Source organism: Peromyscus californicus, unplaced genomic scaffold (genome assembly GCF_007827085.1).
Source record: "Peromyscus californicus insignis strain IS unplaced genomic scaffold, ASM782708v3 Scaffold_4__1_contigs__length_199733344, whole genome shotgun sequence".
Classification (NCBI taxonomy): Eukaryota; Metazoa; Chordata; class Mammalia; order Rodentia; family Cricetidae; genus Peromyscus; species Peromyscus californicus.
In genome coordinates, this window is record NW_026294562.1 from 59038649 (window position 1) to 59060736 (window position 22088).

The 22088-nt window shown below is 50.7% G+C and overlaps 1 protein-coding gene across 7 annotated transcripts in view; it reads right to left on the bottom strand.

Moving 5' to 3' along the window:
• Positions 1-22088, bottom strand: part of Shank2 (SH3 and multiple ankyrin repeat domains 2) — a 445086-nt gene that overhangs the window by 396584 nt on the left and 26414 nt on the right. For all 7 annotated transcript variants that reach the window (XM_052712831.1, XM_052712826.1, XM_052712828.1 and 4 more), the window contains exon 2: positions 17498-17717. In XM_052712831.1, the coding sequence (XP_052568791.1) occupies positions 17498-17704 (207 nt within the window). In that variant the 5' untranslated portion in view covers positions 17705-17717. The remainder of the gene's footprint in view (positions 1-17497; positions 17718-22088) is intronic.

Consider the following 22088-nt stretch of genomic DNA (forward strand, 5'->3'; position numbering starts at 1 on the left):
GCCCTGCCTGCCAGTCCACGTGAATGAACATCAGTGGGGCACAAAACACAGTACTGGGGCTGCGTGCCCACCACTGCAGAAGGGCGGCTGCCCCTAGTTTCCTGTACATGAGTGCTCTGAGTCACAGCAGCATTGTGGACGGAGCCAGCCAGAGTGCTCATGTCTGTCTGGGGCCTGAGACGAGTGAGCAGAAGGACTGTTCCACGAGACTGCAGTGAAGGCAGGGGAGCATCTAGACAAAGCAGGAAAAGCAGTAAATACCACACTGTATAAACACGTCTCATTACTGTGGGCAGCCTGGACAGGAAGGTCCACAACCTCAGGCTGGAATTACACACATACTCTCAGGTCCCTGCCTCCTCCACCTCTGTTAACTCTGGTTCTTGAGTTGAGACTTAATCACCCACTTAGACTGAGGAACCCAGCAGAAACCAAAAGAACTTGAGGATAAGCATTCAGGGAAGGGGGGTCCCTAGCATTGATCACACCATGGCATGAGTGTAGACAGAGCACTCCCAGAGTGCTCCTAACATACTCCTGACAAGGAATTGCATTTCACACTGAAAAACCACTCTGCACTGAGCATCTACATCATCACTGATTTCTACATTATGCTGTGTGTGTGTGTGTGTTCATGTGTGTGACAATGCACATTCGTGCAGGTGCTGATACAAGACCCATTCTTCTCACCAGCCTGGAACTCACCGATTAGGCAATGCTGGCTGGCCAGTGAGCCCCAGGAATCTACTCATCACTGCCTCCCAAGAGTTGGGATTACAAGTGTACCACTATGCCTGGCTTTTTAATGTGGATGGTGGGGATTGAACTCAGATCCTTGAGCTTGCAAGGCAAGCATTTTACCAACTGAGCCATCTCCTCAGCTCTTGCAATGCATCTGGATGACCTGTATTGAACATAGGCTTGGTGGAAAATGAGGCAAGGTGCACTGAGGAAGATTTTTTCCCTGGCTGTCTGTCTGTCTGCAATCTGCATTATCTGCACCTCTGAAAAACAGCAATCCAAGGTCAACCCATGCTGTGACTGGCTCACAAGTGCAGCCATCCAAATGAAATGGTTTTTGCCTTGAGCAAAGGCCCATCAATCACACTGGGACTTGTGGCAGTCAGTGCCCAAACATGACTGGGGCCAACACCTGAAACTTTAAAAGGAAGTGGTGACCTTGACCTAGAAAGGCAGGCTAACACCATGATGCTGAAGTCCAAGGGCCAGGCTCTTGCTTCTGAGAATTTGATGAAGGAGACCATGGCTGTGGATGCCCTTTTCCAATTAGAACACTTCCAATCGCAGACGCTTAACTGCAGCCATCTGATGCTGTGGCGAAGCCTCTCCTACTGTCAAGGTGAGACTGAACTGAGAGGCGCCACTCAGACCACCGGGGCTCGTGCGCTCCTTGAAGATGAGTTCATTTTCCTCCTTAGCCACTCTGTCAGGCAGAGATGTCACAAAGTAGACAGACTCTGGCCACCATAGTCAGCGTAAAAGCAATAAAGTGAAGTGGAGGGACTGGCCTGAGTCAGAGAGTCAGGTGCATTGACAAAGCCCTTACCATCCTCATCAACACCCCTGCATCCCAGGTGGGACACTTCCAAACCTTCATGTTTCCAGAGCCACACAGCTGCCAGGAACTTTGGGAACCCCGAGGCTTTCTTTATTAGTTGCAAGTCCCTCCCAGTAGCACAGAGTGAAGGATGGAGATTAATCAAAGCTAATCAGGAGAACAGAGGCAGGCCAGGTGGGAACAAATCACAGGCAGGAAGTGGTAGGAGTTGGGGATGGGGTGGAGAGGGAGTTCACCTACCAGAGTAGAGACAAGGTGGGAATAGCCAAGCTGGGAAGCAGAGTCAGAGACAAGATGAGGGGATCCTGAAAATCCAACTCTTAAGAGTGACCTTGGGGGCCCATTAAGAGGAAGCTGTTTCCTTCTGGTCATAAATATGCAACCCACCTCTAGGTAGAGACACACCATTGTTTGTCCCCTAACAGTTAATCCAGTAGAACCAGCCAATCATCTGGCCAAGGGAATGCCTCTCAGAAAAGCTCATTTGCCATGATAAGGATATGGGAGGAATAATTATCCCTTGAATAAGATAATGTACTTTTCCATCCCAGAATCCCTGCTCTCTGTGTAGTTCCTAGGTTCCGTCAGGTTTGCTCATCTGAGCTCTGACTCAGAAACATGTAACATTTCCTTTTTCTTCCCTCTGGCTCTTTTGGGATTCTGGCCAGAGCCTCAGAAAGCTTTCTCCAGCACCCTGGGCCTTTTTAACTCTTTCTCTGACACCCTCCTTGCCACTACATAGCTGCTTTCCCTACATGTGTCGTCCTCTTCTCTATCTCCCTCCACTGGGCAAGCACCTAGACTTCTTGCCTACCCTGGGGTTTTTCTTTTAAATACTAATAAGATGGACCTCCAGCTTATCTCTGTGTCTGTTCTTAAACTCTTTAATTAACACTACCAAGAACTGAGGGGACCCCTCAACTTCCCCAATCACATATGACAACCCCAAATTTCTGATAACACTGTTAGGACTCAGGCCCTCCATGTATCCAGAAATGAGCTTAAGCTGCACTATAGAAGGATTTCTGGCGGCTAGATAAAAGCCAGCATTCCTCAGGAACTTGTGAAATGTGTTTTCCGTCCCCGAAGCAGTCATTCCCCTTGCCTCTGGCAGGGAGTACATGGCTCTGCCTCCATTGGCATGCAGTTGTGGTAGCATATCAAAGCCCATGCTGGCTGCCAGGCTCCTCAGTCCCTACTCACAGGTACTTGCTATCCATTTCAAAGCCCCCACACTAGCCCTTCTCATCTCCCCCTCTACCCTAAACTCACTCCAGCTCACAGGCTTCCCTCCCTGAAGCTACCCATCCTCCTTATAACCCAGCTACTCTTGCTATTCTCTCTCTTACCCTCTCCTTGCCTTCCTCCTATCTGTACTGCTCTATTTCTCGCTATTCTCTATGTCTTCCTCTCTCCACTATTCTCTCCCACTTCCCTAGTCCTGGCCATGTCCAGTCTGCTCTCTTTTCTCTCTGCTCTGGACTCTTCCAGATGCCTCTGGATATTTTCTCTCTTTTATTCACAATAAAAACCTCCCCCCTAATGGAGTTGCCATGTCAGCTGTTTCTTGACTGTACCCCCTCACATACAAATACAGAGTAAAGACGTTAGAAGACAACCCTGCCCTCAGCTTTCACATGGATGACTGGGTCACCTTCCTGGTAACTCATCATGGGACACCAGCAGAGAAGGTGCTACATGCTCTTTGCTTAACCTGGCCTCTGAGCCTCAGCATTCCACCCCCATGTGGGATTCACTGGGTTTTCGTATAGAACTTGGGTAATTCCAGGACGAGGCTTCCATTCCGAGAAGTTATTTTCTCAAAGAGAATTAAGTGGGAATTAGCGGTGAACTTAAGCAGAAAAGCACACCATGCTGGCTGATTCTGTCTGGGTTCCGAGACCCCTGCAAGCTAGGTCACCTGACCTTGCATATAAAACTCCAGCCTGACATCCAGCAGAGGAAGGGACAGCACAGGATCCTGACAACAGAGAAGAGACTTGGCTCAGCCCGTTTTAGTTGTTTGAAAATGTTAGGTATGAAAACCGAGTCCCTCTCCGCCTGTTGCAATGGCATCATGAGAGAGGAATAATAGCCACAGGATCAAGGTTGCCTTTCCTCAGTTCCCTGCATGACAGGGCCCCAGGGCCTCTGCTCTCTTTCAAACAGCTTATGATACACCAAATTCATGATGAAATCTGTGAAGTGGAACTGCTCGGCTGAAGCACGGGGAAACGGATTATCCTGGTAGCACTGCTGAGTAGATGGGGATGGGGGCTTCCTTTGGTTTTAGTGATGAGATAAAGAAAATCAGACACCATGCCTTCTCTCTCTCTCTCAACAGTGACCCAGCTATCCACTACATAGCACACTGGGCAGTCGCTCTAAGTAGACACAAAATCAGAAGCATCAGTTTCTATACTACAAAAGGATAGATGGACAGATGGACAGTTGGATGTTTGCAAGAATGGGAGGATGGGTAAGTGGGTAGAAGAATGAATGGATGGGCAGATAAGGGGTGGATGATTGAGCTGGTGGGTGGATAGGTGTATGGGCAGATGGATGGGTAAGGGGATGTACATGGTGACATATTCCTATGATCTCAGCTCTTTTGGGGCTGAGGCAAGAGGATCATGAGTTTATGGCCAGCCTGGGCTACATATCAAAACTGCTGAGAGAGAGAAAGAGAGAGAAAGGGAGAGAGAGAGAGACCCTGAGGAGAGGGACTGGAAATGAGGACAAAGACTGTATCAGGAAAGCTCACTAAAAAGTGAAGATTGCCTATGATCACAGATCTGTGTAATAGACACCATGGAGCCCACGATATCTATTATTTTCAAGATTTTCTTTAAATGAAGAATAAAATCCTTCTTAAGCATCCTCAGTCTCCTGGGCCTGGCTGGATGGTTGGGCATCAGCTATGGCCACTGTCCTTAAATTCCAAACCTCTAAATGAGGACCATCATCAGTGTCATCTACTACCCAGTTGTTTCTGTGACTTTCTTCATTGTTGAGACAAAAGCAACTTCAGGAAGGGAGGGTTCATCTGGCTCACAGTTTGAGGGCACAGCCCATCGTGGTTGGGAAGGCACGGCACAGGAGTGTCACATCACATCCACAGACAGGAAGCAGAGAGAGATGAACGCTGGTGCTCTGCTAACTTTCTTCTTTCTATTCAGTCCAGGACCCCAGCCTATGGAATGATGCTACCTGGATGCCTCTCTGGAAACACTCTTGCAGACACCAAAAGGCGTGTCTCCCGGGTGATTCCAAATCCAGTCAAATTGGCAATGGAGATGAAGCATCATGTCAGTCCTGTTGGGTGGCTTTTCTTTTAGAGCAGAAAATGTGCCTAATCAAATTCACATGCAAGTAATCTCTAGTCAAGTCTTTAGTCCCAAATAAACTTCCTTTGGGTGAGCACTGAGCAAGTAAAAAAGAGAGTCCATTCTGGGCCAGAGAGAGGGCTGAGGTCACTAAGCCTAATGACCTGAGTTCAATCTCAATAACCTACATGGTAGAAGAGAGAACTAACTACCACAAGCTGTTCTCTGACCTCCACACACATGCCATGGTATGTACACATGCACACATACACACAAATAAATAAATAAACAAAAAAATAAATAAATAAAATTGATTAGATAAATAAATATTTTAAAGCTGTATAAGGAAAATCCGTTCTGAGAGAGATGAGCAAAGTGAATTGCAGCCCTCAGCATAGTTGAAACTTTTGACACAGGAGTTGGGCGTGTCTGAGTCGATCAGGGAGACTATCACATGATGTTTAAAAAGTCAGTCAGTATGATGGCTTACCCCTTCAGTCCCAGCACTGATGAGGCTGAGGCAGGGGAATTGTCAGAAGTTCAAGGCCAATCTGATCTACATAGAAAGATCCTGTCTGAAAAAAAAAAATTTAATAATAAGAAACAAACAAAGAACCCCAGTGGATTTGTGAGGTATGTAAGGGAACACACATATCTCCAATAGGAGAAACAGGACCCTGCAGAGCTAGTCTCCATCTTTCAGTCCAGCCATCCTGTGACTCCACTTACCCTGCATGTGCAGAGCAGAAAAAGCTACAGAGAGATCCATGAGAGGATAGACAGCTAGCTGGTGCATGGATTCTTCCAGGGTTAAGAAAACACTATGACTGAGGGAGGCGGTGTCCCCGACCTGTGAATACCCTAAGATTCACGGAAGCACACACTGTCCATGAATTGTGCAGTTATATGAATTATGATGAGATTTCTTCCTCCTCCTCCTCCTCTTCTTTTTTTTTTTTTTTTCCGAGACAGGGTTTCTTTGTGTAGCTTTGGAGCCTGTCCTGGAACTTGCTCTGTAGACAGACTGGCCTTGAAATCACAGAGATCCCCCTGCCTCTGCCTCCTGAGTGCTAGGATTAAAGGCATGCACCACTACTGCCTGGCATGACGAGATTTCTTTAAAGAAAGAAAGTGGAAGCTGAGGAGATGATCAGCAGCCAAAGCGCTTGCCATGCTAGCATGAGGATCCGAGTTCAGATCCCTATAGTCCCACTCTCAGAAGGAGGATCCCCAGAGCAAGCTGCCTAGCAAGCCTAGTCACTTCATAGGTGAGCTCTGCATTTGACTGAGAGACCCTGCTTCAACCAACAAGGTGGGAGAGACGTAATCAAGAATGATTCCCTACATCACCCTTGGGCCTCCACAAGCACAAGTACTCCAACTCACACACACATACACACACACACACACACACACACACACACACACACACACACACACACACACACGCAAACATATATGTGTATACTCCACACATGAAAATGAGGAAAAAAGAAAGAAAATGGGGTTTTGCAACTGTTCTCAGAAATTGCCATGACACAGGCATTCTACTTCAAACTGATTGACAGGTCACTGTTAGGGGGTCTATACTCTCCTCCCCTCCACCCAGGACTCTCTGGTAAGAGCTGGTGGCTCTGATCTTATCAGTCCTGTCCTGTCATCTGGAGCATGTGCAGTCTCTTTCCCTGCCAGCCCTCTACCTGACTCCCAGGAGTCTCCCATCTGCTTCTTCTTCTGGCCTTCCTCCAGCCACAACAGCCAAGGCCATGTGGACAAATTCAGTCAAGTCACATGCTCTGAACAGAACTCACTCGGCCACCCAGACCACCACGCCATGGCCATGTCTCAGTCCACCTCTATGCTTGCCTCCCTCAGCCACACATACTGTACCACAGCATGTGGCCACCTTTGTGGCTTCAACACACAGATTTCATGGCCAGTTGTGCTTAGGAAGTTCTGGGTACACATCTTCCCTAGTAAATGTATCACTCGGGGCTTCACTCAAATGTCCCTTCTTGACTGACAGGGGAGGCTTAAGTGAGCCCAGTCCCTCCAGCCAGGCTTTAGTGTGGTGTCTCAGCTGTGGCTACATTAGCAAAACACACAGGGAACCAAGGGAGATAGACACTGGGCAAAGAGCTCCTCAGGCGTTGTGAGAGAAATCACAACTCAAGACCGCTACAGACCTGAGAAAGTCCGGTGGAGCATCTGCCTGGATAGAGGAGTGTCTGAGCTCCCTCTGGGGCAGGAAGAAGTCCTCAAAGAGCTGAATAAAGGCAGTGACCCCCATACTGCTGGGTGATGCTCCAGTCACTGAGGCCACAGACTGTGTGGCCTGATCTACCTGGAAATGTCCAGAACAGGAAGAGCCACAGACATAGAAGGTAGATACGAATTTGTCAGGCTGGAAGTGGTGTGAGGGATCTTCCTGTGGTGGAATGCCCCAAACCTAGATGGAGGAAATGGGTACACAGCTTGCCAAATTTACTAGAAACTCTTGACCAGCATGCTTAAAACAAACAGATTCTGTGATCTGTACAAGTTATAAACCAATAAAGCTGTTCTGGCTGTTTGGGTGCCGTGTTTTTTTAAGGTAACCCTGGTGAGGGAGAAGCTCAGAGTTGGGCCAGGTGTATGAGTACAAGGAGGAGGAAGGGAAGGGCCATGGCCCAGGCCGCTCCCAGACTCAGCCAGGGGCCTCTGTGCTTTCCACAAAGTGTCCAAGAGAAGTGAGCTCTCGCTTGATGAGATGTTGTTATACTGGGGATGTGGTGGGTCCAGGGTTCAGGGCAGAAAGTGAGCTAGGGATTCATGCCAGACAGATGATGCAGGGAGCCAGGTGTCCCTGAGTTAGATAGGGAAGATAATGACATGGGCAGGGGAGAGCTGGGATTCCAGAGGAAGGAATTCTGCAGGTAGGAGCCGCTGGCAGGAATCAGACTGGGAATGGTGAGCTGTGAGCTGTAAGCTGCCTGTAAGTTTAGATCCAAGCTAGATGGTGGGACTAGGAGCTTTGGCTGGGGAGCCAGGCACTGTGGACCCAGACCCTCCACTGGGGGCCTTCCCATTAGTGACTTAGCTAGGACACTTAGTCATTAGCCCAAAATTTAGTGACAAGTGCTATGATGCTGTAGGGAACAAGGGGAAGGGTGAGTCACATGGAGCCACACCCTCTGTGGTACATCTTAAACAACCCAGAACAAACCTGCCTGACATAGAAGGAAGGTGCCATCGTGCCTCACAGCCCCCACCACCCAGACCAGCTGCCTGTGTTCCAAAAGCACAGACACCATGAGCCTTGGAAGAAGTGCCACATTCTCTACTCCCCTGGGGCCAAGAACAATGTTCAAATGGCTGGTCAAGGTGATTAAGTTGGGTGCCAGCCTTCCTGCACACTTTCGCCATGGATGGCCACCCCATGGTCCTTTGTTCTCAGCCACTGGACAGGGACATGGGTTCAAGCGTCTTCACAGTAAGCTGAGTTTCCCTGGTATTCAAAAGCACAATAAATTTTGTATCTGAAAAGCCAGCCTGACAGTCACCTGCCTGTGACCAAAAGCACAAGACGGAGATGACGGTACTGTGCCTGGAGCTCCAGTTCAACTTCACGGACAAGCACAATGGTCAAGGGTATTTCTCAGTCAGGCATATTGGATGGACCACTCGGAAGCAGGTGACGGACAGATAGGGGCTGATGTGAGGTGGGGGCGGGGGAGGCAGGAGATGGAGAGGCAGAGACTTCTAGGAGTGTCAAATCTGGAGCAGCGGCTTTGGGGAAGGACATGAGTGAGACACGGACAGAGAGAGCCAAACAAAGATAGAGGACGGATGGACTGCAATAAATAGTCTTTAAGAGGGTCAGGGTGGTAGCTGAAAAGCTCTTTGCTAAATGAAATACCCCATAGGAAGATATATCTATGTCATAAATGGAAGTACTAATTAAGGCAAAAGGGGCCAGCCTCGTTTCCCTGCAGCGGCTGCCAGAAGATGAGCCACGGTGGCCGGGTGGAGGAGATGGGGGCTTTGACTAGCTTTGGCCAAGCTCCTGGTGCCAAGTCTGACTGGAGGTTGAGGGGCTGCTGCTGGGAACCCTCAAGCCCCGCCCCCCCATACATACAATGCTCTTCTTCCACCTCCCTAGGACAAAGGTGGGTTCAATCAGTGCTGCTGTGCTGCTCGGCCACAGCCAGCACTGTACCCACTCCCTCATTCGCCATTCTCCAAAAATATAACAGAAGAGCCCACTTCACTCGGCATTGATTTGGGCACATGCCACTTTTTAAAAGGCCAAGTTGCACGGCCAGTGCCAGTAGCACACCACATTTGGAATGACGCAAAACTATGCTTCGACATGCACCCGGCACCCTCGGCCAACTCCTGCTTGTCCTCTAAACCCACCCCCTAAGCCCTGCTCAGCCAGGGCTCCAGGGCGCTTTGTCAACACTGCCCTAGGCTCTGCTGGCCCAAAGCTTAGGACTCACTGGAGTTGTGATCTCAGAAATAGCAAGCAACAGGAGGCAGCGGGGCTGGGCCTCGGGGATGGGGGGCAGTGAAGGACGGTCCCGCAGCCTCTCCAAGCACCACCACCCAGTGTACAGGCACTGGGGGCCCCTGGGGCAAGCTGGCTGGCAGCTCTATGCAGCTCCTCTGGGCAGGATTCCAGGAACTGTGTCATGTCCCCAGCTAGACGGAGGACTTAGCCCGCAAGGGACGGCATGCGGGAACAATGTCCGCTCTGTTGCTGACAACTCATACCCGTGGGAGTGCCTGTCTCTGCCTCCAGGGGTTTTGTTTGTCTTGAACAAAATGAAGTGAAATGGTCTTCAAAAAGTTCCAAAACTGATTACGCTCCTGAGGGGCCCTTCCGGTTACAAAGTGCTATTGCAAGTCCAGTCTTCAGTAGAGGTTTCCAAGGCATCCCTTCCCAGCATGCCCGGTAATGCCAGTGGGTGCAAGCAGATGCAAGACCTGTGGGAGAAATGGGTCTGCATCATGGTGAAGGTCACCAGCCAGGAACTGGTCAAAGCAGGCAGGAAACCTGGGCTTGCAGATGTCAGTGCTGGGGCTGCCCAAGCTGTATCTTATTGTGCCTACACTCAGAGTCCTGTGAACCTTCCCCAGTCACCTGACCCATCCTGGCTGCTAAGGAACACTATGGCAGCAGGGATAGATAACTCAGTGGACCTTCCAGGGTAGAAGCACATGCAAAGTGAAAACAGTAAGCAAGACTGCGGCTCCAGGACTGTTTTCCACACAGGCTGCTCACCGGCCACCTTCCCATACTGAGTTACATGTGTAAACTAGGTCTGAGTACCTGGCAGTCAGTGGGCACATCATGAGCCTTTTGTTCTGGGTGTTTTTAGACCCCCAGACCATCTGCTCCCCCTCTCACCAGCTCCCTTCTGATCCTCCATATTCCTTCTACAGATTGGGATGTTTGCTGCTACGCTATTCACAACAGCTTACTCATGCCAGATGCATGAATAAAGAAAATATGGTGTATATATGCAATGGAATCTTATACAGCCATAAAGAATGAAAACATGACATTTGTAGGAAAAATGGATGAAACTGGAGATTGTTTTGTTAAGCAAAATAAGCCAGACTCAAAAAGACAAATATTGCATGCTTTCTCTCATATAAACAATCTAGATTTAAATGTGTGGCGGGGTGGGGAGTAGAAAGGGTATTGTGAGGGGGGAGAAGATGGAGGCTATTTGGGAGGAGGAAGTAGGCCAACAAAGAGGTAGAGGGACAGAGAAGGACAGTTGGGGGGATAGTGGGGGGGAAGGTAGAGGTGAGGGAAGGTAGAGGCGGGACAGGGAAGAAGAGTGAGGGGAGGTAGAGGGGGCAGGGAAGGACAGGGGGAGGTAAAGGGGGCAGGGAGGGATGGGGGAGGTAGAGGGGGCAGGGAAGGACAGGGGGAGGTAAAGGGGGCAGGGAGGGATGGGGGAGGTAGAGGGGGCAGGGAGGGACAGGGAGGAGGTAGAGGGGGCAGGGAGGGTCAGGGGGAGGTAGAGGGGCAGGGAGGGATGGGGGGAGGTAGAGGGGGCAGGGAGGGACAGGGAGGAGGTAGAGGGGGCAGGGAGGGACAGGGAGGAGGTAGAGGGGGCAGGGAGGGACAGGGGGAGGTAGAGGGGGCAGGGAGGAATGGGGGGAGGTAGAGGGGCAGGGAGGGATGGGGGGGAGGTAGAGGGCAGGGAGGGACAGGGGGAGGTAGAGGGGGCAGGGAGGGATGGGGGAGGTAGAGGGGGCAGGGAGGGACAGGGGGAGGTAGAGGGCAGGGAGGGACAGGGGGAGGTAGAGGGGGCAGGGAGGGATGGGGGAGGTAGAGGGGGCAGGGAGGGACAGGGAGGAGGTAGAGGGGGCAGGGAGGGTCAGGGGGAGGTAGAGGGGCAGGGAGGGATGGGGGAGGTAGAGGGGGCAGGGAAGGACAAGGAGAGGTAGAGGGGGCAGGGAAGGACAAGGAGAGGTAGAGGGGGCAGGGAAGAAGAGTGAGGGGAGGTAGAGGGGGCAGGGAGGGACAGAGGGAGGTAGAGAGGGGAGGGAGGGACGGGGGAGGTAGAGGGGGGAGGGAGGGACAGGGGGAGGGAGAGGGGGCAGGGAGTGACAAGGGGAGGTAGAGGGGGCAGGGAGGGACAGAGGGAGGTAGAGGGGGCAGGGAGGGACAGGGGGGAGGTAGAGGGGGCAGGGAGAGACAGTACGAGTGAAGATGAATAAGAGCAAAGTTTAATGGCATGTGTTAAGAAAATGTCACAGAAAAACCAAAAAAAAAAAAAAAAAAAAAAAAAAGCCGGGCGGTGGTGGCGCACGCCTTTAATCCCAGCACTCGGGAGGCAGAGCCAGGCGGATCTCTGTGAGTTCGAGGCCAGCCTGGACTACCAAGTGAGTTCCAGGAAAGGCGCAAAGCTACACAGAGAAACCCTGTCTCGAAAAACCAAAAAAAAAAAAAAAAAAAAAAAAAAAAAAAGAAAATGTCACAAGAAAACCCACTTCTTTATGTGTTATCAAAAAAACCTAATTAAAAACTTCAGCACATCCTGAGTCTCCCTGGCGACCAGGAGGGAGCAGGCTTTATGGTTCTGTCTCCTCCCAGCTGTGGATCCTGAAGGTTCCATTTGAATATCTGAGATGCTGGCCCTCTCCATGGATGAGTTAACTAAGATGCTCAGACACACTACTAAGCTCAGGGTTGCTACAGGGATACACAGAACCCATTCAAGACCTTAGTGTGGTATTTGTCATGAGGTCAGCATTCAGGAAGGCACTCAGTATCTTTTGGTATAATTATGGCACAATGGGATTTCTCCTGTGTGGGACATACCCACAGGGATGAGTTGTGTCAGGATCAGCTCAAGGCAAGGCTGCATCCTGCCTGGGTGGAGTCGGCCCACCCATCCTGGGGACACACCCCAGCATGGAAGGGGTGTACAATGGTCTGTACCTGCCCCCGGCAGCCTAACCCTCACCACCTCCTCTGTCCTCCCAACTTTGACCTTCAGGTTCTAGGGCTGCACCCTGGAGTGCTCTCACAGTCCACAGTATGCATGACTATGTCAATAAGCAATTCTGGAAAATAAAGATTAACTGCTTAAAACACTCTAATGCAAGGATAGATTGAATGGGTGGCAGGTCAAGGGCTCTCTACTTTGGAGGCCATCATGGAGATACAGTCTCTGGGAACCTAGTAAGTCAGAACAAATGATCCAAAATGCAGAAGCCAGCCTAGAAAGTGCTCAGAGGAGACTGGGGCATCACAGGACCTATCCAATGAGCTGCAGAGAAGCAGAGAAGCAGAAGGCTGTGGTAGAAGACGCACCTCTTCCCTCTCACTGACACTCCTTTCCCTTCCTTGGGTGGGAGACAAGGTTATGGAACCAGCTGTTGGGAGACCCTTTAGACAGGGCTCTTCACGGAGTGATGAGGTGTGGTGGGGGTCCATCCGTGAGGATGAGACTAAGTCTCTGGTCAGGGGACTTCCCAAGGAAAAGCATTTAAAATAATCTTTAGAGAAAAAAGAAAGGAGAGATACCTGCCCCCACCCCACCCCCACATCTTTTATGTGTAAAGACAGATAGACAGACTGATATATCCAACTTTACAAGAGAGCTGAGAGGATTCACTCATGTGCTCTTGGATCCACAGGACAGAGCTGCGGTCACTTGGCTGGAGTGGGGTGGGGAGGGATGGCGTAGGCAGCAATGAAGGCAGAGAAGGGAATGGTGGAGAGAGAGCCAGCCACCTTCTGCTGAGTGAAAACTCACCCCATAGAGGAACAACTGTCTTAAGAAACATTATACTCAGGAGGGAAATAATCAGACATCAGAACATGTGCCAAACAACAGCTCTGGAGAATACTTGTCAGAAGCAGTGTGGAGCGATGAAAACTGATGAGAGTCAGCCAATCAGGGCTACTCCAGATCAGAGAGTCCTGGGGACAGACCCGTCCAGACAAATGCATGACACAGAGACACCAGAAAATTCAACAGAGAGAGGCTGAGATGCAGACATGGAGAAGAAAGTCCCAGAGTGAGGCTAGCTGGTTCCTCTGACATAGACAGGAACAGGTTGGCAATACAGGATACGGCACAGAACACCAGGAAACTGACTTGCGAGGAAGGACAAGCAAATCCACATTTCCAGGAAGGACCAACAATAATCACCTTCAGGGCTGGAGGGATTTGTACTGTTCTTGCAACCTGAATTCAGTTCCCAGCACCCATGTCAGGCAGCCCAGCTCTAAGAGGTCTGATGCCCTCTTCTCTCTCTCTCTCTCTCTCTCTCTCTCTCTCTCTCTCTCTCTCTCTCTCCACACACACACACACACACACACACACACACACACACACACACACACACACACAATTCAAAATACAAATTTTAAAATAATAATAAACACTTTCTAGGAGCTAGGGAGCAACTCATCCCCGGGCTCTGCCCTCAGCACCACAGAAACCAAATATGGTGGTCATGTCTATAATCCCAGGACCTGGGATTTGGAGGCAGGAGGATCAGGAGTTCAAGGTCATCTTCAGCCACTTAGTGAATTCAAGGCCAGCCAGGGTTGTGCGAGACCCTATTTCCAAAAACTTAACAACAACAACAACAACAACCAACAGTTGTAGTCTAGTGGCTGAATCAGGAGGAACAATTTGGGCCCCGAACTATGAAATAGAGGAAAATGAACATCTGAACCAAAGGTGACAGAGGGTCATTTCAAAATGCTGTCACCCCTCACTGTTTGTGGACTCTGCCTGGGAATAAGCCAACCTAAGAGAACTGATTTACAATTCCTAAATACTTTCTTTTTCAGATGTGAACAAAGCAGGAAAAAAAATCTTAGCTGTACACACACACACACACACACACACACACACACACACACACACACACACCCTCTAGTATCCTGGTGGCAGCTCTTGCTCTGTAAACAGGGGACCATACTGCCGCATGTTCTATGCTGTGATTTTCACATTTTTTGTGGAAGTTGTTCTGGAGATTCCTCCCCCACCACACACACCCCTCCCCACACCTCCACACTCCACTTAAAATAGACTTCCAGGGCCAGTGGGATGGCCCAGTGGGTAAAAGCACTTGACACCAAGACTGATGACCTGGATTTGGCCCCTGAGCCCCACGTGATAGGAGAGAACCAACTCCTGCAAGTTGCCCTCTGACATCCACATAGAAACTGTGTGTGCACACAGGCTCATGCATGTACACACACACACACACACACACACACACACCATGCAAGCATGTAAAATTAATTAATTTGTTGATAAATAGGTTTCCAGTAGGGTGCTAAAGTGCATGATGGCATTGACCTCAGGAAAGCTGAGCTTAGGAAGACACAGTGTCCCATGGGTTTGGGTTCCAGTGCCACTGGCCCTGAGCTCAGCATTCATACCTCAACCTCAGCATGAACTACAGTGTCTTCACAGAGCAGGCAGACCACACATGGAGGCCCAGGAGGATGTTCCCATTCACAAGGAGGCTCTGCCTTCAGCAATGAACTCTGCCCAATGCACTGGTACATAAAACAGGAACCTGCCAAAGAGAAGGCCGCTGCAAAGTCCTCTGACCTTTCCGAGCATTGAGGTGGGAAGAGAGTCAGGGTGACTCTGGGGTGCTTGGGTGCAGGCTATGCTGAGTGTTAAGTAAGATATGCAATGTCTGTAAGCAGAGCCCTTACCAGAAGAAGAGGGAAAAACAGCCGGGGCATGGGGTGGGGGTGGAGGGAGGGAAGTATGAATAGCCAGTTACTGCTCACCAAACCCTCCAAGGCCCAGTCTGCAATTAAGTGACCCTCTAAAGAAGCTGGGGAATGCAGGGAAGTGAAACACTTGCCAGTTCACCCTCTCCATCCCTCACCTTTAAGACAGAGGAGGATGTGGAGGACCCCAGACCCTGGGAAAGGCCTGGCTACCAAGCGAAGGAACCTGAATCCCCAAGTGTCTGCGTGGATGAGAGCCTCCCATCTCCTCTCCCCATGGAGAGGAGGAAGAGGGCGCTGTTCCAAGAGTCTGGGAGTTGGAGGTAAGTTCAGTTTAGCAATCAGCTTCATTCATCCAGAAGTGGCCCAGGAAAAGCACAGCCAGAGGAGGAATTTAACGGGAAATAGGAAAATCTATCCCTCTTCGTGGGTGTAATAACACTTCCTTCTAGATGTCCTTGGACACCATCTTTCTTGGAGCAACAACAAAAAAAGATGAATGTTCATTGTTTCCTCACTGGCTTTTCCTCCATTTAAATTCAAATGAATAATGTCAGAGATGTTCATTAATGAATAGTGTGTGTGTGTGTGTGTGTGTGTGTGTGTGTGTGTGTGTGTGTGATCCACACCCACGCAGCCCTCCCCACAGCCTGTCTTCAAGAGCTGGGTAATGGCAGCTTAGAGAGATGCCACCCACTACCCTACCCCCCCATCTCCCTCACTTCACACTCTACTGCCCCACTCCCACCCCCATTACCCCTCTATCCCATCCCCCAACAACTCATCTCCCATCTGACTCACCTCATTACCCTGCCACTCAATCCCCCGCCTCCACCATCCCATCACCCCATTGCCACAGCCACCTCCCCCCTCCCGGCACCCCACTACCCCACTTCACTTCCTTCACCCTGTCATCCCAGAGCACCTCCTCACCACTTCTCCTGGTTTGTAATTAAATGGCATTCCCTCTTGTCACACACACCCAGACACAGAGCAGATTCTCAAAAGGCCCTTGCATGACCCTGTGCCAATGCCCCAGCAGAGCCAGAGCCCGATAGCCCAGACCAGCAAAGCACCAGCAATTCACATCCCTCCCACCCCTCATGAGGACTGAGGCTTATCTCTGCTGTGAGCTTCCAGCTTCATCAGAAAAGCCCCAAGGAGTTGAAGAACAAGGAAGAAGAAAGGCAGAGAAAAATGGCAAAACACCAGGCCCAGGAACCTCCCGGGAAGTCCCATCTAAACACGGCATCCATGGCCATCTATCACATCTAGCTTGCCTCTGCTCCCCAACCCAAGCAGCAGCAGTCAACATCCTCAGGGAGCAAGCCCATCCCCAGGGACAGAGCAGGGTAACCAGCATGGGCAAGCTGTGGCCCGAGGACTTTGGGGACACCCCAGAAAAGGATGCTGGGCCCAGGACTGAGGGACAAGCAGGTAGTGACCAGAGCAGTGTAGGGAAGTGAGGTACACTCAGACTAGGCTCCCTACCTCCAGGAATGGGAGGGTACGGGCTGTCTACATGAGCTGTGAGCAGCGGAAAAGAGGCAGCTGGCTACCTCTCTGCTGAGGCATCCTAAACACTGCTGGCTGATGCACTCACCACTGAACTTCATCTATAAGACTAGGGATGGCTCCTGTGGGCCATTTGCTCTGAGGCCTGGGGCCTGGAAGCTTGACCCAGCAAAAGGTGCTTACTATGGCCTGGACGTGGCTTGAGTATCCCCTTAGGGTTCTAGGCTTCAAATCTAATCTCTGTCTCGAAGTATGAAAAGTATGGGAACTAAATCCCATGATGATGTTTGGAGGTAGGACTTTGGGGGAGCGATTAGAATTAGGTGAAGTCGAGTCGGGGGGATCCAACTGTCAAATCCTGGTAGTTACCAGAGAATAGGGAGAAACATCAGACAGAAGCATGCACACAACCTCTCACTTTTTGCCTCTGACATCCTGGCTCACCTTGGGACTCTGCTAAGTAAGAAGCCACCACCAAGGATAGCCTTTGACCTTGGCTTTCTAGAACCGATGAGCCCAAATAAACCTCTTTTCTTTATAAATTTCCCTGCCACAAGGTTCCATTATAGCAATGGAAACACCCACCCCCAGGGGTTATGTGCTTGCTGGAAGAGCCCAGCCTCAGAGCACAGGTGTCCAACTCAATGAATATTGTAGGCTGCAGTAGGACGGAAGGAGGGGGGCTAGGGGCGAGAAACATCTTAGACTACACAGGAGCACAGGTCTGGAACACTAGCCTGCAGGCCCAGGGTGGGCCAGAGCCCCCCACAGTCACCGTTGAAGCCACAGTTGATGCTGGCTAGACACAGATCCAGAGCGTGGAAGTGCACGCTGCTGCACTGGGGGGAAGGGGGGGCTCACCGTCTGCTGCAGATCCTGGATGAGGACTCGAATCACAAGGGTGTTGCCCTGGATCTCCTCCATCTTCACGCCGCCTGGCTTCTCTGTGGTGGCCCGGATTGTGTCATAGATGGTCTCTTCTTTAGAGCTGTCTGATTCTGAGCCCATGGAATAGTCGGAGAAGCTCTGGGCCATCTCGTCCTCACTGGATGTGGGGCTGCGTGGCATGGTGCCTGGATCTCTGTGAAGGAAAAGAGAAAGGAGAATAAATAAATACGAATATCAGAGAGAACCCAGGGGCCCATGGAGACTAGTTCGTGAGTCTGCCAATGTGACCGCCAGTCCATGGCACCCACGTGCTTGTATGTCAGATCCCTAAAGGTGGAAAGAACTGGGCACATCCCACCTCTTCCCTTGGGCCTGGGCAGAGGCATCAGTCAGGACCAGAACCAGGGAGGTCCCTCACACTGTGCTGAAGCTTCTCTGAAGGAGTCCCCGCTGACTGCAGCAGTGGCCACGACTATGGGGATTTACCGGGTGGCCGCAGTGGCAGTTTGAAGCTGCCCACATTGGAGGAACAGCTACCTCTGGCTTTTCTTTGAGGCCAGAGTGGCAGCAGGAGGGGAAAGAACGCAGGCCCCGGGTCAGGAGGCGGCAAGCTACGCTGTAATAACCCCCTACTTCAAACACAGAGCGGCTAGCGGCATAGAGTAAAAATAGCACAAAAAGACGAGGATAGCCTCATAAAGATCATCGCCAGGTCCAAGAGCAGAACAGAGACCCAAGTCTTGAGCAGGCTGAAGCCAGGAGAATCAGGGGCCCCCAGAGGCAGGAGCTGGGGAGCCTCTTCCTTAGAGCTAATGCAGAGACAGCTCCAGGGCAAAAGCCCTGGCCAGGCTGTACGTAGACAGTTAACTCAGAGCAGGGCCTTAAGTGAGCACCGGGAAGACCAACACGGGCCAGGTGTGGTAGCACATACCTATAATGCTAGCATTTAGGAGGAGGAGCCCAGAGGGTCATGAGTTTAGAGTCAACCTCAACATAATGAGTTTGAGGTCAGCCTGGGCTACAAGATAGGGAAATAAAAGCAAAGTAGTAACAGAACCCAGGAAAAGTCATTCCTGTATCTGGTGACTGCAGAGGTGACACTGCCCCATCTCTAAGATAAATGCTTAAACTGGGGGGGGGGGGACGGTGTTTCTGAGGACCAAGAAGGGAAAGTACCACACCATACAGCAATTCCACCTGTATGGAAATTCTGTCCAGAAGATGAAGGCCATGCAGACTGGGATGCCCTGGGCCAGAGGGGATGCATGATCACCCTCATCACTCTGGCACTGCCTGGTCAAGCTGTGGTACCCTCTGTCCATGGGCTCTAAATCTGTGAACAAAGGAAACCTGATCTCTGCATGGATGACCCCAAACATGACTCCAAGCAAAGGGGACGAAACTTGCCGAAAGAGTCACACAGCCCCTTGTTCCTGCGGGTGGAAAGACATGGCACAGTCCTACAGACAGATGGACAGATTCACAGGGCACCGTGGCAGGGAGGCATCAACAGTAAGGACGTCTGGAACCTCAGAAGGCACCTCTCAGGAGAGTAGAGCTAGGAATGCCCACCCCCAGGGCTATGTGCTTGCTGGAAGAGCCCAGCCTCAGAGCACAGGTGTCCAGCTCTGGTAAAGCTGGAAGCACAAGTGTCCATGCTGTGTGTTGTAGCTTTCTTTCCCCAAAGGTCCACTTCTAGAAACAACTTTCATACTCATCATCTAGAGGACAGACCGTCCAGAGGAACCCACATTACAGGCTGCTCCGAGTGGCCTTTATCCAGCACTCCTTTCCCCATGCTGGCCACCCCAGACTGTCACCGAGATCAAGTCCCTTCTCTCCTCTTCATTGTTCTTTTGCACAGATGCTACCCCAAGCCGGAGCTCCAAACAAGCCTTTGAGTCACTCTTCACAGAGGCTCAGCCCAGGATGAGTAGGTGTGGGCTGCTGTGTGAACAGCGTTTTCTCCTGGGGATCTGTCTTTTGTCACTGAATGCACAGAGCCACAAAGCAGAGAACCTAGAATAGTAGTAAAGGGGTTTCCCTCCCTACAGAAGGAGAGGGAGAAGGAAGGAGGGAGGGTGATCAATGGATGACGGATGGAGGGAGACGTGGGTAGGTAGGTGGGTCGGGAGATGGATGGATGAGAGAGACGTGAATAGCTGCCTGAGTCAATGTGTGCATAGATGAGAGGTAAATATGGATGAGATGATTGAGTTAATGGATGGATGGACAGCTAGATGGACAGATGTGAGGATGGGTGGATGGGTGAATGGATGGATGATGTGAGGACAGAAGGATGGAGGAGGGATGATAAAGGATAGGTAGATAAGTGAGTGGGTAGGTGGATTGTTGTATACATGGATGAATATATGAATGGCTGGGGTAAGTGAGGATGCAGATGTGTGAGTGTCTAAATGGAAGAAGGCAGGAAAGTGAGGGGAGAAAGGAGGGAGGAGTGAGCATCAGATACCTAACAAGGTTCTTCATAATGCAAGGCAAATCCACTGTCAGTTATTCACACTGGTGTCTGCGAGGATGCCAGTGCATGGGAACCCAAACCAACTGTCCACAGTGCTACTTCATGTCTGTCTATGAATGAAAGCACACTCTCCACACTCCAGTGATGTACTACCATTCTGCACAGGGGGAAGGCAGCATCAGGCTCCAGCAGGTGCACCTTCTGCCCACCATGTGTGCCAGGGTCACCATGTGCAAAGCCAGGTATCCTTCTGGCCTCATAACATATTGGCACACAGCAGTGTCACTCACAGGGACATGATAGATATCAGCATAGGCACTCAGACAGTGTTCCTGAGTTGGGGTACTCCAGGGGAGCCCTCTTATCTAACATGACCACCACTCTGCATTCTCTGCAGGGCTCAGAACAGTCTGATTCAAATACACTGTGTGCTGAGACTGTATCTGAAGGGTTAAGGGGTACCCAGGCTCCTTTCTCACTCCCCAGTCCCTCAGCTGACAGTGAGTTTCAGAAAATTTCCAAACATGGTTGTCTCCACATGGACACACCACAATGTCCGCCTTCCTCAAGGCCTCAGGCTACAGCTACCCCAGGCCCAGTCCTGGCCTACCTGGCTACTTCAAAACAGCACTGGGCTGCAGCTGCCCTATAGCTGAGGCAGAATCCACAAGGTGCACCTAGCCCCACCCTTTATCACCTCTGCACACAGCAAGGCCACTAGCCCTCACCATCAGGCACCCTGGGGTACCTGCACCAACTTGCTGGCTCTGTTAACTTTGAGCCTGGGCCGGAGTTTGAGACTCCCAGGTGACTTTAGATAGTATCAAGTTGATAATCAAAGTCAACTACCACACCTAGACACACATACATAGACCTGGACACACACACACACACACACACACACACACACACACACACACACACACACGCACACTTAATTAAAAAGAAAAAGAAAAGAAATGCTTGCCAATGCAGAGTTGTTATACAAAAACCCAGATATCTGGCATTGTTCCTGTCATCAGGGATGCAGCCCTGATATGTGACACCAAAGGATGGAAACTAGTGGCAGTTTTTCCTGGGGCCCAGTAGCCCCACAGGGTCCTCAGAGATCATCAGAAACCCCAGGTCACCCCTCCTCATGAGGTTCTTCAATAGGATCTTCCCACTGAGGCAGAAGCCGATGTTCCCCACTGAACCTGGCAGCGTTTCCTCTGGGGCCGCACTCTTGCCCAGCCCACCTGTAGGAACACCCTCAGCAGTGAGCCCCCTCAACTAGCCAGGAAGGTTTGTAAGTAAAAATTCCCGAGTTCACCCTGTGTAGTACTCAGTTATAATCTCAGGGCAGGGCAGGTCATGGTGGTGCATGCTTTTAATCCCGGCACTTGAGAAGCAGAGGCAGAAGGATCTCTGTGAGTTCCAGGCAATCTGGTCTATACAGTGAGACTGTGTCTCAAAATTAATCAATCTATCTATCTCAGGGCAAAGGAGTCTTCCTGTATTCACTATCTGAAAAATGTTTATGATTCCTGCCAAAATCCTCTCAGCCACACAAGGATCCAGAAAGGCACCCGAGGTCCGTGATCAAAGGACCCAGCTAGCCCGTCATCTCAGTTAGGAACCGACTTCAAAGTAACTTTTAGCATTCACTTATTTATTCATTCACCATCCCCTTTTAGACATTTTTATTATGTGTGCCTGTGAGTACAGGCACATGCGTACAGATGCCACATGAATGCAGGCATTCATGGAGGCCAGAAGAGGACATTGGAGCCCCTGGAGCTGGAGTTCCAGGTGGTTGTGAGCTGCAGGGATAGAACTCTGGTCTTCTGGAAGAGCTCGCTCTTAAGCACTGAGTGAGCTCCCCTTTCAGTCACCATCTGTGTGAGTTAGCAGGGATCAAACCAGACCCGACATTATCACACAGTAAAGATCCCTCACGCCCAGGGATGCCAGACTGTTTGGGGTTTAAGAATATTTGCACACACATAATGAAACATCCGTGGATGGGACTCAGGTCTGAACATGAATTCATTTGTGTGTCATATGTATGTAGCCTGGTACTGATTTTGTATACCACTGCCA